This window comes from Hyposmocoma kahamanoa, unplaced genomic scaffold, assembly GCF_003589595.1.
Source record: "Hyposmocoma kahamanoa isolate Upper Pololo Valley unplaced genomic scaffold, ASM358959v1 98972, whole genome shotgun sequence".
Classification (NCBI taxonomy): Eukaryota; Metazoa; Arthropoda; class Insecta; order Lepidoptera; family Cosmopterigidae; genus Hyposmocoma; species Hyposmocoma kahamanoa.
The window spans coordinates 243,230-263,341 of record NW_020655740.1 but is presented as its reverse complement, the minus strand read 5'-3'; the positions used below and the strand labels follow the sequence as shown (position 1 = coordinate 263,341).

Sequence of the window (20,112 nt, the reverse complement as noted above, 5' to 3'; positions counted from 1 at the left end):
ATTTGGGCATAGATTAGACGCCTCGTAGTTGAACACAAACAGTATTTACATCAATGGATAGCAGAATAGGAAGTCTTTAGCCCTCAGATTTTCATTCTTGCCGTATCGCTTGCATCGCCTGCGAGACGTTCCTTTGTGCATAAATCTGGACATTGTACGCCTATTCAAAGATAATATAGGACGACGAGTACATACAAATCCTAACAATAAAAGCAAATTTAGTAATATATATTCCTTGTGTATGTTACAGCGATGCCTCAGTGAGGCGCAGTTCGGGATAAGTATCCACAGGCGCAAGACGTTGCTTTCTCCGGTCCATAGTCTATGTGAGGCGGCGTACACGCACCTAAACCCCTTTCTTTCTTTCACCAGTGTAAGCCCGCACGAGAAGGCGAGCGGACGCCCCGCCATGCGCCTACACAGCGACGCCCAGTGACAGTTTGACAGTGCCGCCATGACAGTGACACGAGCTGGTGTGCTTTTGCTGCTCCTCTCCATCCTCACACCGCACCGCTGCCAGGATGATTCCTTCGCCAGCTCCTTCCTTTCAGGTACGAACTTTCACCATTTTTTTCAGATAGTGTTTTTAGGTCACTTACGCCAGCTAAGGAATCGGTCAACATAATGAGGGTACCCATAATACGCGGTTCCAATTTAAAATTCTTTTCACAGGCGCCAACTTCTCAATCCATATCTAGTATTATACTAGTACTTCAACACAGTCGATTTTAACCAAATACATTCACCGTTACGTTTGAATAAATCATTAACCTGTGTCGGTTCAATATACTAACATGTAATATTTTAGTCAAAACATGAAATTTGGATATCTCGAAGAGTCTCCTTGAGACGTGAGTTTTAATCTTGAAGTAGGCGTAGAGGTTTGTGAACCGAGGCGAGTGACATGTGACGTGGCTATTGTGCACATTGAAACTTTTTCCCACAAATGATTTGCGTATAGCTTAAGTTAGTTTTCACAAGATAGCTACTGCTCTAGCTGGAAAGCTTTTAGGGATATGAAAGTTTTGCGTTCTCGTCTCGTCAGCTGGCGAACGCGTCGAGAGATTCCAAGAAACACATTCGCTTTATGTGTAAAAAATGATCTTTACCTAAATCTATATTCACTAATTCGTTTTTTAACATATTAATTTGAAGTCGACAATACAATGGTTGTTTCAAACGTTTAATCTATTTCGCCCGCGGTGGAGTTGGCTAAGTGCAGGCGTAGCGGATATATCAATCATTCACAAGTGTTGCGGCGATGATATTCGTCGCATTGAGCGCCATGAAAGGTCATTAAAATAAATTGTAAATGCCTAGGAATATTCAGGCACAAATACTGCACAAGTGCCCCAAATACTTCTTGACGGCGACATGAGTGTTTTAACGAAGTAGAACGAAATGTAAGTGGAGATCTTTATAATTTAAAGCAACGTAAGACCTACGACAACATCTCTCATGTGGGACATTCATCATAACTCTACATACCAAAGGCGAAATATAGTCTAATTCAAAGAAAGAAAACATATGGCCAATATCACGACGCTTATTGCTTGTCCTCAAAATTGATACGTCTACAAAACATACATCTAAGTGATCACAGAGCGACTCATCGGCGCGTACGCAGCGTGTGGTATATGGGGCGCGCGTAACGGTTCGCGCGCCGTTAAATATGCGCGCTTTTTCTAGCCGCCGACGCGCAGGCCATGACTGTCGCGCGCAACTTTACGCACGGTATTCTGTTACATTATCATCGTAGATGCTTGCTTATTGCGGTAATTCAGCGGATCGATGTGCGCCTTGACCTCTGACACAAAAAGGCGGCACGGGTTTCTGACGAACGGCTTCGTGCCAGCCTGCAGTTGTTCTTGACAGTTGTCTTCATAAGTCTCAAATTCCTTTAAGAGGGAGCAGAGGAAAAATTCCTAATCTTCGATTTGATTTTAGAGGTGTATATCCACTTTAAAGTTAAAAATAAAATATTGTATGAGTAACTACACGATATATTCAAGCATAGACACTAATCAGAAACATAAAACAATAAAGTTTCCTCGATAGATAAAAATCACGAAATGACCTCTAATTTTCACATTTTTTCGATTTATCCTCGAAATGCTACAGGTTATTAGGACAAAAATTAGATAATTAATTATATTTATGCATGATCGAGAACTGTCACTACGGATTTTTTTTGAATCCCTTTAGTTTTAGAGTTATTCCGCTAAAACGAATTTGGTACTTTTAATGCGCAAAATTCAACATCTCCTGTCGCTTGTCACGCGAACTTCAGGCATATATTTGTTTCACAAATTTGGGCGGAGCCAACGTCAAAATTTTTTGGCATGCTCCCTCTTAAGGGGCAATGTATATATACGCTTCTATAATAAGATTCAAAATTTCCCATTTACGAGGTCTAAAATTGAAGTGAAACAAAAACTTTTTGAAGGTTTATTATACAGCTTCTGCGTACTTGGATGACATAAATCCGTGGTAGTGGCCCGTTTAGCTCATGCAGGTAATCTCGATCTAAGTGAGATATTCAAATTAATTGTAGTGATAAATGTATTCAAATGTGTATTTACAAAGAGCAACCCCCAGTATTTCTTATTCGTTCTTCTCAGGGGAATCTCCCTTACGACTGAGCAGTAGAGTCTAATCAGTATGACGATTTCAAATGTAATTTACTTACCTATGAAAGAAAGATTGTTTGATTTTGACTTTAGCCACAATACATTGTGTCGACACTTTGAATGTCCGATTACATTTCGAGTAGAGTGCTCTCATTTTGACCTCTTATTCCTAAAGTACCCGCATTGCTGTGTTCCGGATGGTACGTACCAACAGAGAACTATTGTACAGACGGCAACGCAAATTGCACTTTTAAAGATATTTACTGACTCCTTCGATATGTGTAAACGAGTATATCGACACTAGAACGGCAAAATGAGATAAGTGACACTTTTGGTCATATACCGTTGGAATCAGCTAATGTCTCTGATTCCAACGGTATTATATATAACTCCAACAAGTGTCGCTTATCCCATTTTGCCTTTCAAGGCTCGAATGATCTCGACAATGCTCAAATGACGAACTTAAGACCACGAGTATTGACTTACAAATAAATGGACGACGGATCTAATACAAAAACCACGAAAAAAATGTCCCAAGTCAACCTATTTAAACGTAGTGACATGTAAAGGAATATGAAAAAGCTAAAACGTTGAATTTAAATTGTAATGTCATCGCAGTACTGTCTAATTTTGCTTGCTTCGCTGTCAGTCGAAGAAACGAAGACTACAGCGTGAATGACGCTCTGTATACGATTTTAACGCCCTATAAGTTTGGACACTTTTTAGCGCGGACCCGACGTTCAGTAAGTCAATGACCACGAGAAAATAATGAACATTCTGATACACAATTTAAGGACTAGGATAATATTCAAATTACGAATTTAGAACTATATTTAAGAAACGAAAACACTCATCAATGATGAATTTAAAACAATGACTCAACGTTAGCGCTCATTTATGGCGAATCGAGGACTATGACACTTTTCAAATAACAAATTCAGTTTTTAAATGACGAATTTCGACGAATTGAGGACTAAAATTATGATTAAAACGACGAATTGAGGTCTAGGATAATTTTCAAACGAAGAATTTAGGACAAATAAAATGTACAAACGTATTAAAATTGTATATCGGCAAACCATTGACTACTAGATATCTATTTATCTATATGAACATCATGTGAATGATTAGTATTTCAGCATTGCTTACTATTACTCCAGTAGTCGGTGATAGTCTTCTTCTTGTGTTGATGGTGTAGACTTGTAGCCAAGACGTGGTGAAAGGACTTGTCAATCGGTGTAAGGTTCTGGCTGATCTTTGGGTGCGCTAGGCATATCGGAAATGATAATACGTCGAATGATAATGGTACGTCTTACGGGAAGGATCCTTTGGTGCACGGTCTTAAAATCAGTACGATTTTTGCTTTTAATTTCAATTTAATTCTTTTTTATTTTTATAACATCTAGTGACGGGATGACCGACCACTTGCAATGACACTCAGAGTTTTAAATCGCAAAGATCTGAGGGGCACTGCCACAGCGCCCGTCACCCTGAGGCATAAGTTGACAAGTCCCACGTACCTGTAATTTCCAGCACCATAACCATTCAAAACTGGAACGCAGCAATGCTGACATTACTGCTTGGCTGCAGAAATGGCTAAGGTTGCCACCTTTACCCATTACCCTGGACGAAATCTTTCACAAGGACCGCTATCACTACTAAAATTCGATTAACACTGAACGTTGTCTTATTAACGTATAGTAATGCAGTTGCAGATGTAGATGATGATGTGGATGATGATGTAGATGTAGATGTAGATGTAGTTGTAGCAGATGTTGATTGCAACATGAAGCCGAAAATATAGAGCAATTTTGTTATCATAATAATTTTATTTTGTATTCGCATTAGCGATAAGCGACTTTGAATGTTACTAATACTAATCATTCGAAAGAGCAAATCATTCGTCTAAGTCCAATAAACTTACCATGTCAGAGAGGGCAGGTGATCACGAGTACCGTTGCGCTCTATGGAATGTATGGTTTAGTAATGAATAATCATTCAGATCATTCGAATAAGAAAATTGGTAAGTTATTTGTCATTCGAATGACAGGTTAGTAATTACTAACGAGTCGAATATCAAAAACATTCGCAATTGCGCATCGCTAATTCGCATTAAAGGTGGTAATATTTTAATGTAGATTTTGTTTAAACTCCACAGTAATTTACTTGAGTATCATCAAATTATGTAGATATTTATGTAATCACGACAACAGGTTTGTTTCGAGGATAATCCCGTTATTCCAACACAGACGCCAATCTTTTTAAGAATTATGATTTCTGTTAACATCAGCAGCATTTGGAGTATTAGAGATTAAGGGTAATTATCCTTTTGTAGCCCCAGTTGATCGTATAAAGAACAGACTTTGGGACGGATTTATATCTTAAATTTTTAAGGATGTGGACATAGACAGAGAAAAACAGACAAGACGAAAGTGTTAAAGTGATAGTTTGTACAAATTCGATACCAGAGAAACCTACTACGATGTGAAAAGCTTATTGCAAGTTTGGCTTCAAAAGTGTCATACAACTCTGTCAACACCTGATGATTGTCAAGTCAACTAAAAACAACAGTGCAATTGATTAACTAACATCCTTCATTGTTGTTTATAATTCATGAATGGTGATTATTCTGAGACATAAGAATAAGAATGAAGAAACTTGTGAATAAAGAAATCGAACGAAGGCGACTACAATGCATGGATCATGTATTGTGGTGTTTGTCACTGTTAACAATTACTATCGAAGTAGCTAATTAATATTCGAATATGGAAATAACAGAAGTATTTCTATATTTCGTGGTATGGTCAAGTTGCTTCAGAAAATGCAAATGCAGTTAGTATATGGAATTACAAATTTATTTAAGCCTCTAAGATACAATTCAAAGTTTGTGTCACCAAGTACGATCTTGCGCTTTGCTGCACGAGTTTGGTAGCAGTTTTCGTCTTCTTATCTCTTATTTCAGACAAGGAATCGCTGTTTACCAATTATCCAATTACCAATGAAATAATAATTTTTATGTCTGTATCGCAGAATTTTTGTATAAAATTTTAGACCCAGGTTTCGGCTGTGCGTTGATCGGTTCGTGCTGTGCGTTGATTCGTTTGGGCTGTGCGTTGATCGGTTTGGGCTGTGCGTGGGTTAATGAATCAATTAGTCAGTCAGCTTCTTCTTTTATATATATAGGCACAAATTAACCCCTAATTTCTATACTTCCTTACTCAAATCGTGTTTGACATTTAGCTTGCCAACTGTAGATTAATTTTCATTACATCGAACGTCTACTTGACGACAATCGGAAAATACAAATTTAGAATACATTTGTGTAATTATATGTTTACAACCGTACGTGTATGTATTTTGTTGTTTAAATCTTCTTATAATTATATTTGGACAGTTCCATCTTTCGGACTTTAAATAAGCAAAGTTTCATTGAATTGCAGAAATATGGTCTCAATTCTGTCTTAAATTAAGTATATATTTCAGTGCAACGAGTTTTCGATTAAGCATTTCACACTCTGTACCTTACATCAATATCGTTCTGTCAATAAGTTACATTCCTATATAAAAGGTAGGACATACATCCATTAATGTAGAATGTTCGTGATTGAAAAAAAAATCACATTTTCTCATGACAATATAAATTTTTACTATCATTTTTAACTGCCTATGTGGCTGAACGGTTACCATGCCGGATTGCCACGCAGAGATGCCAGGTTCGATTCCCGGGAGAAATATTTGTATGGTGTACATTTATTTCTCTCGTGAGTTTGGGTGTAATTTGTGGTTGTCTATGTGTGTGTCCATGGTACCCGCGGGGTTTCCCTAGTGCGGTGTACGTGGTTATCATTATTACTTCTCGTGCAGTGCACTTGTGGAACGGACTTCCTTCCTACATGTAGGTGTACTTATAATTCTTATGTAAATATAGGTAATTTTGAATTTAATTGTTAATTTATGATATTTTCCCTCTCTCTGTTTTGTACGCTGTTGATCGCTTCTGACTTGCACTCACTGCCTTGGCTTGCCTGGAAGGGATAAGTCCACATTTGTTCACTTTTTAATGTTTCTCAATGATACGGCAATCAGTGAAGGGTGGAAAGATCTAAGGCTCTTTGAAATTGTCATCACGAAGAATGTTAAGAGAAACAGCTAGAGAAAATTAGTCATGACAAAGCTTATGTCTACTGTGCCCAGGTGTCCTTTAAGGAGACGGATTTCGACTAGGGATGCCACTGCACCCGCATCTGCAACCGTGGATCAGCAGCATATTTTTAATAGCTGCATTCGCATTCCACATCCGCACGAATCGACGTAGAGTTTTTATGATACAGAGTCACACAATGTTTCTATGTGCTTGTTGCAGACCTTTCTTTTGGTTTTTTAACGACTATTTTGCGGTAGCGCCATCTGTGAAAAATCTATCTCGTTACTCAGCCAAGTACCTTTACAGCTACCAGCAGCTGACCATAGATGTCGCTTTAATATTAATAATTTAATAGTAATAAGTTTATTGAATGTTAGTTTGTTTCACGACCTTGATATTCAATTATTTTCATCAAAGTTAAGTCAAATAATTATTTTATTCCATAGGTAAAATTTTTACGCTTCAAAACGTCATTTTTTAAGCTACTGCTCATTTACTACGCTGACCTCCTTGAGAACAACAAGCAAGAAACTCTAGGGATTCCTCTTTTCAAATAAACTTAAATACTATATAATTTTGAGTCATATTTGTGTGGAATCTAGACTCACGTTGTCTTTCCATACATCTTTATCTAACATATAGTCTACAATTTTGTAATATGACTTTTCAATTAAAATACTTTTAATGTAAGTTTTAAACTTAGGATGCCATTTCCTGTTTAATACATGCTCCAGAATTTGTAAAAACGATACGGTTCCCCATAAATGATTGGAACATGATTTTATTATTATTGTCTATTAAACTTAACAGATATGTATATTGTAATAAGAAATGATTGTTGGTTTCATAAATTTTCTAATATTCTTCAGTTCGTTTCAAAAGTTCAATATTCCGTCTACATTGTCGAATTTTCTGGTGAATGTCTTAATGACCATATCTCTCCCTGAGTTATCAACCTTCACTTCCTACTTCGACTTGCATATATTCCTGCCAGACATTTACATCTGTTAAACCTCTCTTCTCTCTCCATTGAGAATTCGTTCTCCCACTACGCTACGATTTATGATACCAAATGTCGAGACGAACTAGTCGTGTCACTGGTGGCAATTGCAGTGCCACTCAGAGCTTCAAATTGCAAAGATCTATGAGGTACTGCCACTGCGCCCGTCACTGTGACACATGAGTTGAAAAATAACATGTGCCTGTAATGCCGTCAGCACCTCAACCGCGTTTACGCACCGCATCCGCTTAGTATTTATTTCAAATACAAGACTATAAATATCTAGAAAAGTCAGACCCACGTCGGATGCCGCTTGTGCAGTAAGTTCGATTCCAATCCGAGGAAATACGAATATCGCTTGTACCATCTAGAGATAAAATGATCCCTGCATCGAGTATATAATCCATCGAGTATACAACCAGAAATAGAGACGAAATGTCACTTTTGTTTGTTTGAAAACTATTCTGCCATATCATTACTGTGACAACTGCGCTCCGATTGGCCAGCCCGAGTTCGAAACAATTGACGGGTGTCTTCAATTGCTTCACTGCAAATTGACCAGTTTAACTTGAGCTTTGCTATAATGGACGAAAATTGCAAAATTACATACATTTTTAATATTTAATTACCGATGAAATGTGATTCCGTTTGTTTTGTAATTAGATGTTTTGCTGTTTTTCCCACATCACCGAATAGAACAGCATGGCATTGTTAGAGATATTATCTTTATTACAATAAATACAGAATATGTTTTGGAATATACGGAGACGTACACACTGGTCAGTAGTTGGCTCTATATTTCAGTGCAAGCGGCAGTTGATATTTATAAGAGCTGTATCGCTAATGTGTTACCAGGCATATATGGCCCTTAATTCGTCTTTATTTCTGGTTATATACTCGATTGATCCCTGTGACATGTCAGACCGTCATTTCTCGGATTCGGAACAGGAAAAGACGTGTGATGCGAATGAAGCTTCATCTGGGATACTTGTTTTTAATTTTGTAAAATATTACTTATTTGACAGTATGATCTCTATCCAAGGTCACACCTGTCTTCCCACGTCTCCTCTAATTATCACACAAGTTGTTTATGACACACGTGTGAGAATTCACTGGCTCGCAAAATGTTTACACGTTAACATTCGTTAAAAGATAACATACAACCTTCATTTGACAAAATATATTCAGAATTAGTAAAGGCATTGTGACCTTCTTTAGTCGTCGGCTGAAGAATTGACGGACGCCGTTCATGGATGATATTTTCAGTTTAGTTGAACATGTCACTATAATCGTCACATAATAAGAGGCACCTTTTGACTGTTATCGTAACGTAAATAGGGATTTGAACTAAACATATCGGTAACCATATGAAACGATTCTTCCGAGAAATAGATTCGAAATTGTATGATTCTTCTGTGGCTTCCGTAAACGAATTAAACAGTTTACGCTAATAAGACAAACAGACGGCATAAAACGGCATCGGTTAAAGCTAGTTGTTAATTTATTTTAGTGCTATTATGACTCAAACATCATTATTTTTATTAATTTTGTTACTTTATATTGTTTAAGACACACAGCATACTGTAATAATTTTACTTCAAATTGGGTTTTTTTGTTTTTGAATTTCCTTTTTTTATAATATCACGTAACGGAACAAACAAGTTGTGCCCCTGATGGTGAGCTACACGCTGTGCAGAGTCACAGCGTTACCTACTCGTAAGCTGAGCTGGCTAATCGTTTCGGATATTATTACGTATTTAGTAGTCTTCTTTTTATTTTTATTGTTTATTATTTAAATTTAGATTAATATTATTACTATTTTTTGTATATTCTTTGAAACAGTCGAATAAATGTTCTTTCTTTTTTTCTATTCTGTGATCAGAATTATGTTTTTCGGGTCATTGATTTTCAGTACCATATGGAACAATTAACATTTATTAAGCAATATAGAGATTAATATAAATAATAAGTAAGTATTTTAAATTGTTACAATGACAACCTGTTGTTGTTGGTGCAGTGCAATGTTCACGAGGACAGCCTGTAGCAAAAATTTTTATTAATTAAATATCATAATTCTGAAGCAAAACAAAAAAAGAAAGACTTCATAGTTTAAGTTTTTATTTATTTTCATCGGAAAATGAGCCATAAACGTGAGATTAAGAAGTGTCAAATTTGTATAATTATTTGATTTTCATTCATATTAACATCGCTAACAAAATCAAAATCGTTTTTATGCGTATTTAAAAAATAGCGTTATTATGTTATTGTATATTACAAAAACAACTGGCAATCTTGGAAAAATAAAAAATTTAAAAGCAACCGACGGAGTCGCGACCGTCGAGTTTGAGAAATTCAAAGTTCAATAGAGCGAAGAAAATCAACGACATCGCAGACGTCTGAATTCCCGTCGACAATATTAATAAGCAGATACGGAAAACAACTTTGTAACGAGTAGTCTTGTTAAAAATTTGCACGCTCCGTCCGGAAAATGTTCTGTGCATTCATAAAACGTCAGAGGTCCTTCATAATTCGAGTTAATTCTACCTTGTCAAACCACAACAAACGAAAAAGCTGCGTATAGGATTTTGCGAGTTAGTTTTTAAAGCTTGATTTAATAGTTAATCATATTAGTAAATATTTATGTAGATTATTGAATGTTTTTATTGTCTTTTTCATAATATTTTACACAAATATTGTGACTTTTGTTAAATTATCCTGATTTCGGTGGTAGCTGAATTCGGTGGATCAAACGTCTAAGTCTTAACTGTTAAGAATCAAGTTGCCCAATTAACTGAATATTATGTAACTCTACTATCGAAGTCAGAGAGTTTAGCCCTTCTAGGAGAAATGCCCACAATATAAAAATATACATTTAACTTATCTATAACTACTATCTATAAAATTTATAAACAACTCGCCATATTCGAAGTTATAACAGGTAAAAGAACTAATATTAATTGCTATTTCGGTAACTACTCTAGCAAACCATAAAGTTTTTAATGCCTGGGTCTGTCATTTAAAAAAATAAACAACTTCAAAAATACGTCACGACAATCGTGAGTGTTATTGTTTGGGCTGGTGATTTCGGTGTTTATTTATTGAAGACATACCGTAAGTAGCATTTTTTAAGTTTACTTCTTGTTTGTTTATTATCATTTATCCAAGTACACCAAAAATTTCATTAGTGCTTTTTAAGTGCAGGACTTGCGGTGTATTACTGCATTATATTTGAGATGTTTTTGTTCGTAGTACGGAGGGTATTTATTTAACAATGCAGAATAATAATTTTTATTTATAAAAACTTGTATTTAAACTGAATGCTTTTCTAATTTGCGAAACCAAATAGCCGCCATTTTGCGGTAAGAGGAGCGCATCGCGAGAGCGGCTATGCACACGCGCCGACGCGTGTTAACGCGATTCAAACGCGATGTAGTTGCAGCGAGTAATACTTTGCATACGTTCATAAAGTCAGTGGTATCGTAAACGCGCGTCACCGTATACGTAGTCGTATACGCATCGCAGACGAGGTAGTTTTAATTTTAGTTTTGTTTTTTGATTTCATTACGTATTTAAAATGAAGCAACTAAAAAAAATTATATATATTTAAACTTAGAATAATAACGCATAGAATGATAGTTTCATATCAAACGAACTGTCACAATTGAGGCAAAAATGCAAATTCATGTAGGCTAGTTTTAGTAGTAGGTTAATTTTCGGTTTTAGTGAATATTTATATAAAAATACAAGTGGAAACGCTTTACTTCCTTGTGGAATGTGATGTTAGTATCTATTTTATGTTTGTCTGACGCATTTTTACACTCATTTACCGCACATTTCGCCATTTTTAGCTAAAATTCTTGATCTGTTCGCGGTGCAAGTTGATTTAAACATATCCTAAAAGAGATTTTTTATTATTATGAAGTGTGAAAAGGATAAAGAAATCAAGACAAAAGTTGTCTTCTACGAAATTCCAAGTGTAAACTCCAGTGGAGTATGTAAGCTACTTACTGGTAACGCGATATTTGCGGGCGTTTGAATCAATACAAACGCAACAATCTGCTATTTGAGCCTCTATACTGCGTGAAAACGAGCTTTCGTGAAAAGCACAAAGTGCACTCAATGTGCTATACGCGAACATATAGTTTTTAACTTTTCGTCTGGCGCAGACGGCCTGACGCGGCCGGTCAAGGTATAATTGTGATATAGGAAATATCTGGTTACATGAGGGCTTTGTAGCAAACTCCCCGTTCCATCGACGTGTGTGTGGACACACTCACAAATTGAAAACTGCCCCCCAACAGAGGGTGGATCACAAAAATTAACTCAGTTTGCAGTCGGGTTTTTAAATTACGAGATATCGAACTGACAGGTTACTAATGTGGCTTTTAAAAACAATGTTGCCATATTTATTGTCTAGTGATGTGTTTATAAGTGATTTTTTTTTAATTTGTGTGTGTGTAAACAAGTGACGGGACGAACGTGACCGAGGCATAACTTGACAAGTTCTATGTACCTATAATTTCACCACCACCCTCATACTCTTCAAAACCGAAACGCAGTTAAGGCCACATTACTGCTCGGCGGCAGAAATAGGGTATGGTGGCAGTACTTCCCTAGACGAACTCTTTCACAAGGACCTCTACTGCTACTAAATATTTCGAAAGCACCCAAATATATAATAATCTCAGTACAGAGTACTAAAAAAACCGACCTCAAAAGTACGTGGAATTACGTCTATTTGCTAAGTTTTATTGAAATTTCCCCTAGTTCGCCACTATACAGGACTTGACACTGGAGATAACAAAAATAGGTTCTCACTACGACACCACTCAAAGTACATCGAGAGAAAAACGCCTTGAATTGGAGAAATAGCAAAATCAACCATTAAAGTAATTGCTCCTAAATTAAAGTTAGGCGCTATTTATAACAATGATTCTTCATACGTGAGCAGCCACCCTTCGAGGTGGATGATTTTCTTCAAAATGAAATGGGATCACTATGGAAGTACCCCCTTTCCGACAAAAAAAAGAATCATGAAAATCGGTTCACAAATACCGGAGTTATCGCGTAACATACACACAAAAAAAAAAGAAAAAAGAACATACAGTCGAATTGAGAACCTCCTCCTTTTTTGAAGTCGGTTAAAAAGAACACAGTACAGTGCGCAATATTCTGGGGGCTCTAGTCTAGTTATCCCATTAGTTTTAAAACGTATGTCCTTGAGTAAGCCGGTAATGGATAGGGATTTATGCCAAAAATGATATTCAACAATGTTCCTATTTTTTATATTCCTCTCTTCTATATAAATACAGAAAATAGAGTATTGGTTATTTGGTTAGGCCCAAGGGGAGAGTGTCTGGCGAGTCAATAAAGGGAGAAATACACCCCTTCCCGTTTGTGGCAGTTCTAATTAGCTTCAGGCCACCGACAACAGGGAATAAACGATGCTTTGCATTCGTACGAAAAGTCTAGTGACGTCACAATGAAGTACATTTGCGTCTACATATCATTATCTGCCTCTGTAGCTGAACGGTTACCATGCAGGTCTGCCACGAAGAGTTCCCGGGTTCGATTCCTGGGCCGGGAGAAATATTTGAATGACTTACATTTATTTCTCCCGTGAGCTTGGGTGTAATTTGTGGTTATCTATGTGTGTGTCCATGGCAACCCGCAACACAGGGTGTGGGGGTGTGCGGTATTATAATTGTTATTATAGGCTGTTTTTAAATTGAGATAATAAACTGAGAGAGAGTCTAGAAGTTTTGTAGTTTTACATAATATAAAAAAAACATTTATTGAATATTATGTTTGACTACTATGACTTTCACCATTTTTTTTTGAAAAATTACACTCACTAATTTGTGGTTGTCTTCGTGTGTCTATGGCATACAGGGTTTCCTTAATACGGGGTTATGAGAGTGTGAGTTAGAAAAAAGTATCTTGAAATAGGTTTATATAGCAGTATGAGCAGCGAATAATATATATAATAAGACCATGATGTTCTGTTCTGTTCATTATTTCAAAATGTAATAAAGAAACAAACGTACAAAGGAAAACAATTTTAAATTTCATTTTAAGGTTTCTACCGACGATGTCCTACAAACTCCTTAGGATGGAAAACTCTGTAGCAATTGAGAAAAATGTGAAACGTGATCCATTCAGAGAATGTTATAGAAATAACTTGGTTTTCCTTTCTGTAACAAGTAGTTGAAAACACTTTTGTAAGCGCCGTTGAAAATTGTATAGGAAACCTCAGCAGTTACCCATCACGTTGTTTTACACAACATTTTTGCGAAATTCCGTATGAATTGTTCGTGAAATTACTTCACAAGTTTGTTAAAATTACTGATACAAATACTTATGTGACGGTGTGACCTCCTTACACCGTCATTTCACCTCTTTGTATCGCCTCTCTCCTCTTGTATCTTATCATTTTTTTTATTTTACTTGTATTTAAATTTTAAATTTGAATTGTTCCATCTTCCTTCACTTTCTCATTTTGTTTTCGTACCACGGTCACTCCCAGCTCGACCGCCACAACAGTCAGAGCTGTTAATAAGCTAATCATGTGTAATAATTTATAAGTCTACACCCTTCATGTATCTATTTCTGTAATTCAATTTCTCGGCCCATTTAGGGGTAAGTGCCTTAATAATAAAGTGTAGGGAGTGTTTTATACTGTTATACATGTTTTTTTATATTTACCTTTATATTGTTACAGCCTTTCTTTAAACTTTACTTCTTTAATAAATTTTGTGGACCGGAAGTTTCCTATTTCATTGCCGTGAATCTGTTCACGGCTAGTTAGGGTTACAACCCTTTCACTTAAGTGGCAAAGTAGACGCGGCGTGGGCAGACCACCAATATGGTGGACTGATGATCTGGCGAAGGCTGCGGTAATCCGCTGGATGCAAGCGGCTCAGGACAGATGGTTGTGGCATTCTTTGGGGGAGACCTATGTTCAGCAGTGGTCATCTTTTGGCTGAAAGATCGAACGCTTAGAAAATATCCATCGTTTCGTCTGGATTCGAACCAACGTCTTCCAGCAAACCGTGCTAGACGCTATGCCACGGAACGAACCAGCGGATCTCACGATTTTTTCCACGTGCTTGTTGCAGATCTGTGTTTTGTTTTTTTATCGACTTTTTGCCGTAGTCTGTGAGAAAACTGACGTAGTCTAAGTTGATGACGTGTTTTCGAGATATAAAATATGTGAGAGGAACGGCAAAAATATCTACAAAGTTATTAGCTCTTCTCCTCAACGAATAGAAAATCAATCAACTGAATACAGTGAAAAAACCAAAGATCACGTGCATCGCCCTAGCGTTTAAACATGCAATATGCACAAACATTATATGTAGCAGTTACGTGTAAACATTGCCATGGTATGTGCACAGCCTCATGATAATCAATCACGTTTTCTGTTAGTGCGTATATAACGGTGAAATTAAATATTTTAAAGTCATAAATATGCTAAATGTTAGAACTTTTTGTAGAGGAGAGCACGGCTGAACGTTCCGATTTTCAAATAACTTGCAGTTTTATACTGAAAAGGAAGGATTTGATTTTCAACATGTGGAAATGTTGAATAAATGTTTATCGGTTTTTATAATAGTATAGTCACTTCTACTAATATCTCAATAGTCTTTTTAACAGACGCAAATTTTTGACAAATTCTGAGCGGAGCATTCAGCCCCGTTTTGGGGCGCGTTGTTCCGCCTAGATTATGACAGAATAACAAAGATTTTCTTAAATAAAACCACATATTTTATAATTGTACGTATGTAATGTTTAGCAATATTATTCATAGTTCATTTCTTCATCCGAATCACAGTTGAGACACGCATAAGTGACTCTGTCATCTTGTATAAATATTTGACATGAGCCCGTTTGTAGTTTGGCATTCTTAAAATAAAGAAAAATGGTCATAAAAATTTTAAGTACGATTGCAGGTCAATTGGGGAAGTTGTTCCTAGGAACAGCCAGCCCCTCGAGGGAGGAACTTATAGCCCCAAATTACGTTTTCATACGAAGACTGACATACCGGCAAAGTAAAAGAATCAATCAAAAAAATACTCAAACAATAAGATTCCTTATTAATGTCACTACAATTTAGAAAAGTTACGCATGAATCGGCAGAGCATAATAAACAGAGACAGACTAAAAAATTTAAACAAGAAAAAATTTACTTACGTCATATTTTGACAGCTCCACGCGCATTTATTTATTTATTTATAAATGGTGTAACCTGACGGTATTCATTGACCATAGCGTTACGCCAATTTAATTTTAACAAAATAAATATAAAGATAAAACAAAGAAAAATTAACAAAAATTAAAACTAAAAAAATTTAAACTTAAATTAAATAACTAACTAATAAACTAAAATCCATCCTGTCTTCTCTCTAGCACTCTTTTCCATTCATTCAACAGTCTCGCTATCCCTGTCACAAATAGATCATATTGCGGCGTTGCTGCGAGCACGGAGTTGAGGAGAGAAGCCGCTCGGGGAAGGGGAGAGTGTCGGTATTGTTCAGTGCGTGTAGGCACAGTTGCTAACAAGGGCACACCTCGTCGCCTGGTACAGTAGTCTCTAGGTACATTGAATTTAAGGGTCATTTCCACAAGGTACATACTGTTTATATTATTCCTTATAACATTTAATACGAAGGTGAGTAAGGACAAATTTCTGCGTAACTCCAACGACTCGAAACCTAGGTGACCCTGTAGGAACCGTGTTGGATACATAGCCACACGTCGTCGCCGGAGTAACTGAAATGGCTGCCGACAAGACGCATCACCTGACGCTTTAACGACGCGCTTCACATATTTTCCTTGCAAAGTTACAGCTGTGAGAACAACTTACCCCGGGAACTACCAGCCCCGGTTTCCCCTTCCTAAACAATTTAGAAGGAATAGAGCTTCTTGTGAAAAAGTACTTTCAGGGAAGTACTGCCACCGTATTAATTTCTGCCGCCAAACAGTATTGTGAGCATAACTGCCCTCGGGTTTTGAAGGCTAAGGACGTTGGTCAAACTACAAGCACATGGGAGTTGTCGACTTTGTCTGAGGGTGACGGGTGCAGAGGCAGTGCCCTCCAGATCTTTGCGGGCGCCGGTGCGTGTAAATCAAACGTATAGCAACGCAAGTAGTGCTTGATCTGGCGTCTGTGTGCGATTTCGACGTGTGGGCATACAAGCTCGTAGCCGCGCCCGCACCTGCGCTCTGAATGAGTCTTTATGGATAGACGTGTAACTTACCACCAGGCGCACACTTGTGCTTTCCGTCACTAGGCACTAAAAAGAATCGAAGTGAACTATTCAGTACGTTATTCCCATCGTCTACTGCTTAAAATAATTCGAGAAAAATCTGTATTCTAAATTATTCTAGTCTTCTACCCTCCTTGTCATAAACAGCGCATTTGCTTTTTGGTAACTTTCGAGATATGGGAACCTAAGGTTTCTATTTTGACTCACTTCAAAAAAGGAGGTTCTCAATGTATTTTTTGTGTGTATAATAATAATAATGCATTACTTGATTTACGCATGTTACGGTATTACTTAATTTGTAAACCGATTTTGATCATTCTTTTTTATTATACAGAGGGTACCTCAGTATTAGTCCTATTTAAATTTGAAGGAATATTTCACCTCCAAGGATAGCAAATTAGGGGATAAATCAGGGTCATTGGATTTCAACCACCTTCTTATCTATTTCTGCCGCCAAGCAGAGCATTACAGTGTTCCGGTTTTGAAGGGTAAAGGCCCATTCAAACAATAATAATAATAATAATAATAATAACAATAGAAATAATAGAATAATAGAAACACACTGAAAAAATACAAAAATACATACCTTTAGCAGACGAAATCAAACAGATGTGGCATCAAGAAACCATCAAGATAGTCCCCATTATAATTTCGTCAACTGGTGTCATACCGAAAACCCTTCATACCGCCTTAAAAATGATAGATCTGCACCCTAAAACCTACATATCTCTACAAAAGTCAATTGTACTAGACACATGCTCGATAGTCCGCCGTTTCTTAAATACACCTAATTTAACAAACTCCACAAAAAATCACCACTCACTCACATCCCCTCACAATACCACAACCGCACCAGAATACTTGGCTTAGGCCCGTACCTGGTTCCAAATATCCGACCACCAGTCGAGTACAAGAAATAATAATAATAATAATAATAATAAGTTTATTTCTCACCACAATATACAAAATACATTGGCATAATATCCAAAATAAAATACATAAAACAATAAATTATACTGTGGGAGACTGGTGCCTAAACTAGACGTATGATCTGTATTTCAGGTCTCCAGGACTCCACCCCTTGGAAGATACTTGTTATTTTGAAATATGTACCAGTACATTGACAATTGTAGTAACTAACTTATCTATATATTAAGGTTTTACAATGGAACATAAAAGAATTAAAAAAAAAACTGTTTATGCAGTGTTAGTTTGGTTAGTAAAGGAATTGTGTATTTGTAAATTTGGGTGTGTGAGTGTGTGTATGTAATTATATGTGTGTAAATGTGTATATATAAATATATAGTGTATGTAAGCATGTGGATGTATATGTGAGTGCGATAACGAGAGTATAGTGATAAGATTGGAAGAGTGACTGATGTGTTAGCGTGGCAAATAGTTTTACCCCGTAAAATAAAATGAAAACAAAATAAAAATAAAAAATAAATAAAAGCTAAGATAATACAAATATTAAATTAAATTAATGACATATGAACTGAGTTGAATGGAGAGAGTTCATCTCACGCTTCGTGACGAAAAATCGTACGCGATTATCGTAAGCAATAATCGCCATAAGATTATCGTATCATAATGTTTACATTCAGGCAAGAACTAAAATCTCGTCTACGATTGTGTCATACGAGATTCGCAAGAAACTTATTCGCCTCCTCGACTGTTTACACAGAGAAATATGTAGTAAGGAGATTATTGCTTACGAGTTTTCGACTTGTCTAAACTCGATCTCGTGTGAGATTATTTCAAGTTCGTACGATAATCGTACAAAAAAGGTTCGACCCGTCTTGAGTGCGAGAATTGCCATTCGAGTTCAGTGATTACTGCGGTATTGACTATAGATATACCAAAATGACTGACAATATTAAATTCATTGCACTGTATAGAAATATATATCTTTTTATACTTTTTTTTAAATTTTGTAACATGTCTTAAACCCAAAATTTTTTTTCGTTCTCATTTCATTAATTCTTGTCTTAGAAAAGCAGTGATAATCAAAACACCCTCGCGCACTGCACTTATGGTAGCGACTGGCTGGCACAAAAACTCGAAATACGATTTTTGCTGCAAATTCTGTTTACACAGAAACGTTCAATATTCAAAGGCGAAGCGATTATCTCTCACGTGGACGGTCGATAATCGTGAATATCTAGATGAGGAAAGTTTTTTATATCCTTTCGATAATCGTATCTTCGAGACGAGAAACTCTCTCCGTCTAAATGGGCCTTAAGGGTGCTGGTGAAATGTCTCAGGACGACGGGCGCAGTGGTAGTACAGCCCAGATCTTTGCGATTTAAAGAGCTGAGTGGGTATTACAACTGTCATGGCCAGGCGTGTAGCTTACCGTCAGGAGCACGACTTGTTTGTGCCGTCACTTGATGTTTTAAAAAAATAGATGTATTTTGACAAACTTTTGAAGTTAGTTTATTTCTTCTTTATAAAAAGTATAACATTATCTTTGAAAAATTTCAATAACGCTGAATTTGCATAACAATGGAAACTAAATAAGATATAAAAAAACCGCTTATAGCTATTATAGCTATTATATAGGAGTTTGTAGATCATGTTCCGCTGATCCTGGACAATGTTAATAACTTAATTTCGCTATAAGTTATGATAATGAGGGCGGTCTGGTGTTCCGGATAACGCTCCACAGTGAATCCCGTTGCTTTGGTACTCATACTACTCGTACCTACATGGAATTCTATTTTAAGGGAAATGGTGTGCTTCTTTGGCGCTTTATTATTGTTTTTGTATATTGTTATTAATACTTCCCTCCCAAAATCCAATGCAAGGTTAGAGGATGAATTTTTGTTGACTGTTTATTGGATTTCACCCACTTTCCGTTAAGCGATTTCTACAAAACTTGGCATATAAATGTAAAAAAAATTGTTGAAAAACCAAATACAAAGATACGACGCAAGCACATAGAAAAATTCGAGAGGTCCGCTGGTTCGTTCCGTGGCTTAGTTGGTATAGCGTCTGACACGCGTAGTGGTTCGTATCCGGCCGGATCGAAGGAACTTTTCTGAGTGTTCGATCTTTGATGTAGGGTGA

The 20,112-nt window shown here is 36.6% G+C and overlaps 1 protein-coding gene across 3 annotated transcripts in view; it reads left to right on the top strand.

Moving 5' to 3' along the window:
- Positions 1 to 380: 380 nt before the first annotated feature.
- The window catches only part of LOC113238946 (protein masquerade), a 98,532-nt gene continuing 78,800 nt past the window's right edge, over positions 381 to 20,112 (top strand). For all 3 annotated transcript variants that reach the window (XM_026475797.1, XM_026475796.1, XM_026475795.1), the window contains exon 1: positions 381 to 551. In XM_026475797.1, the coding sequence (XP_026331582.1) occupies positions 455 to 551 (97 nt within the window). In that variant the 5' untranslated portion in view covers positions 381 to 454. The remainder of the gene's footprint in view (positions 552 to 20,112) is intronic.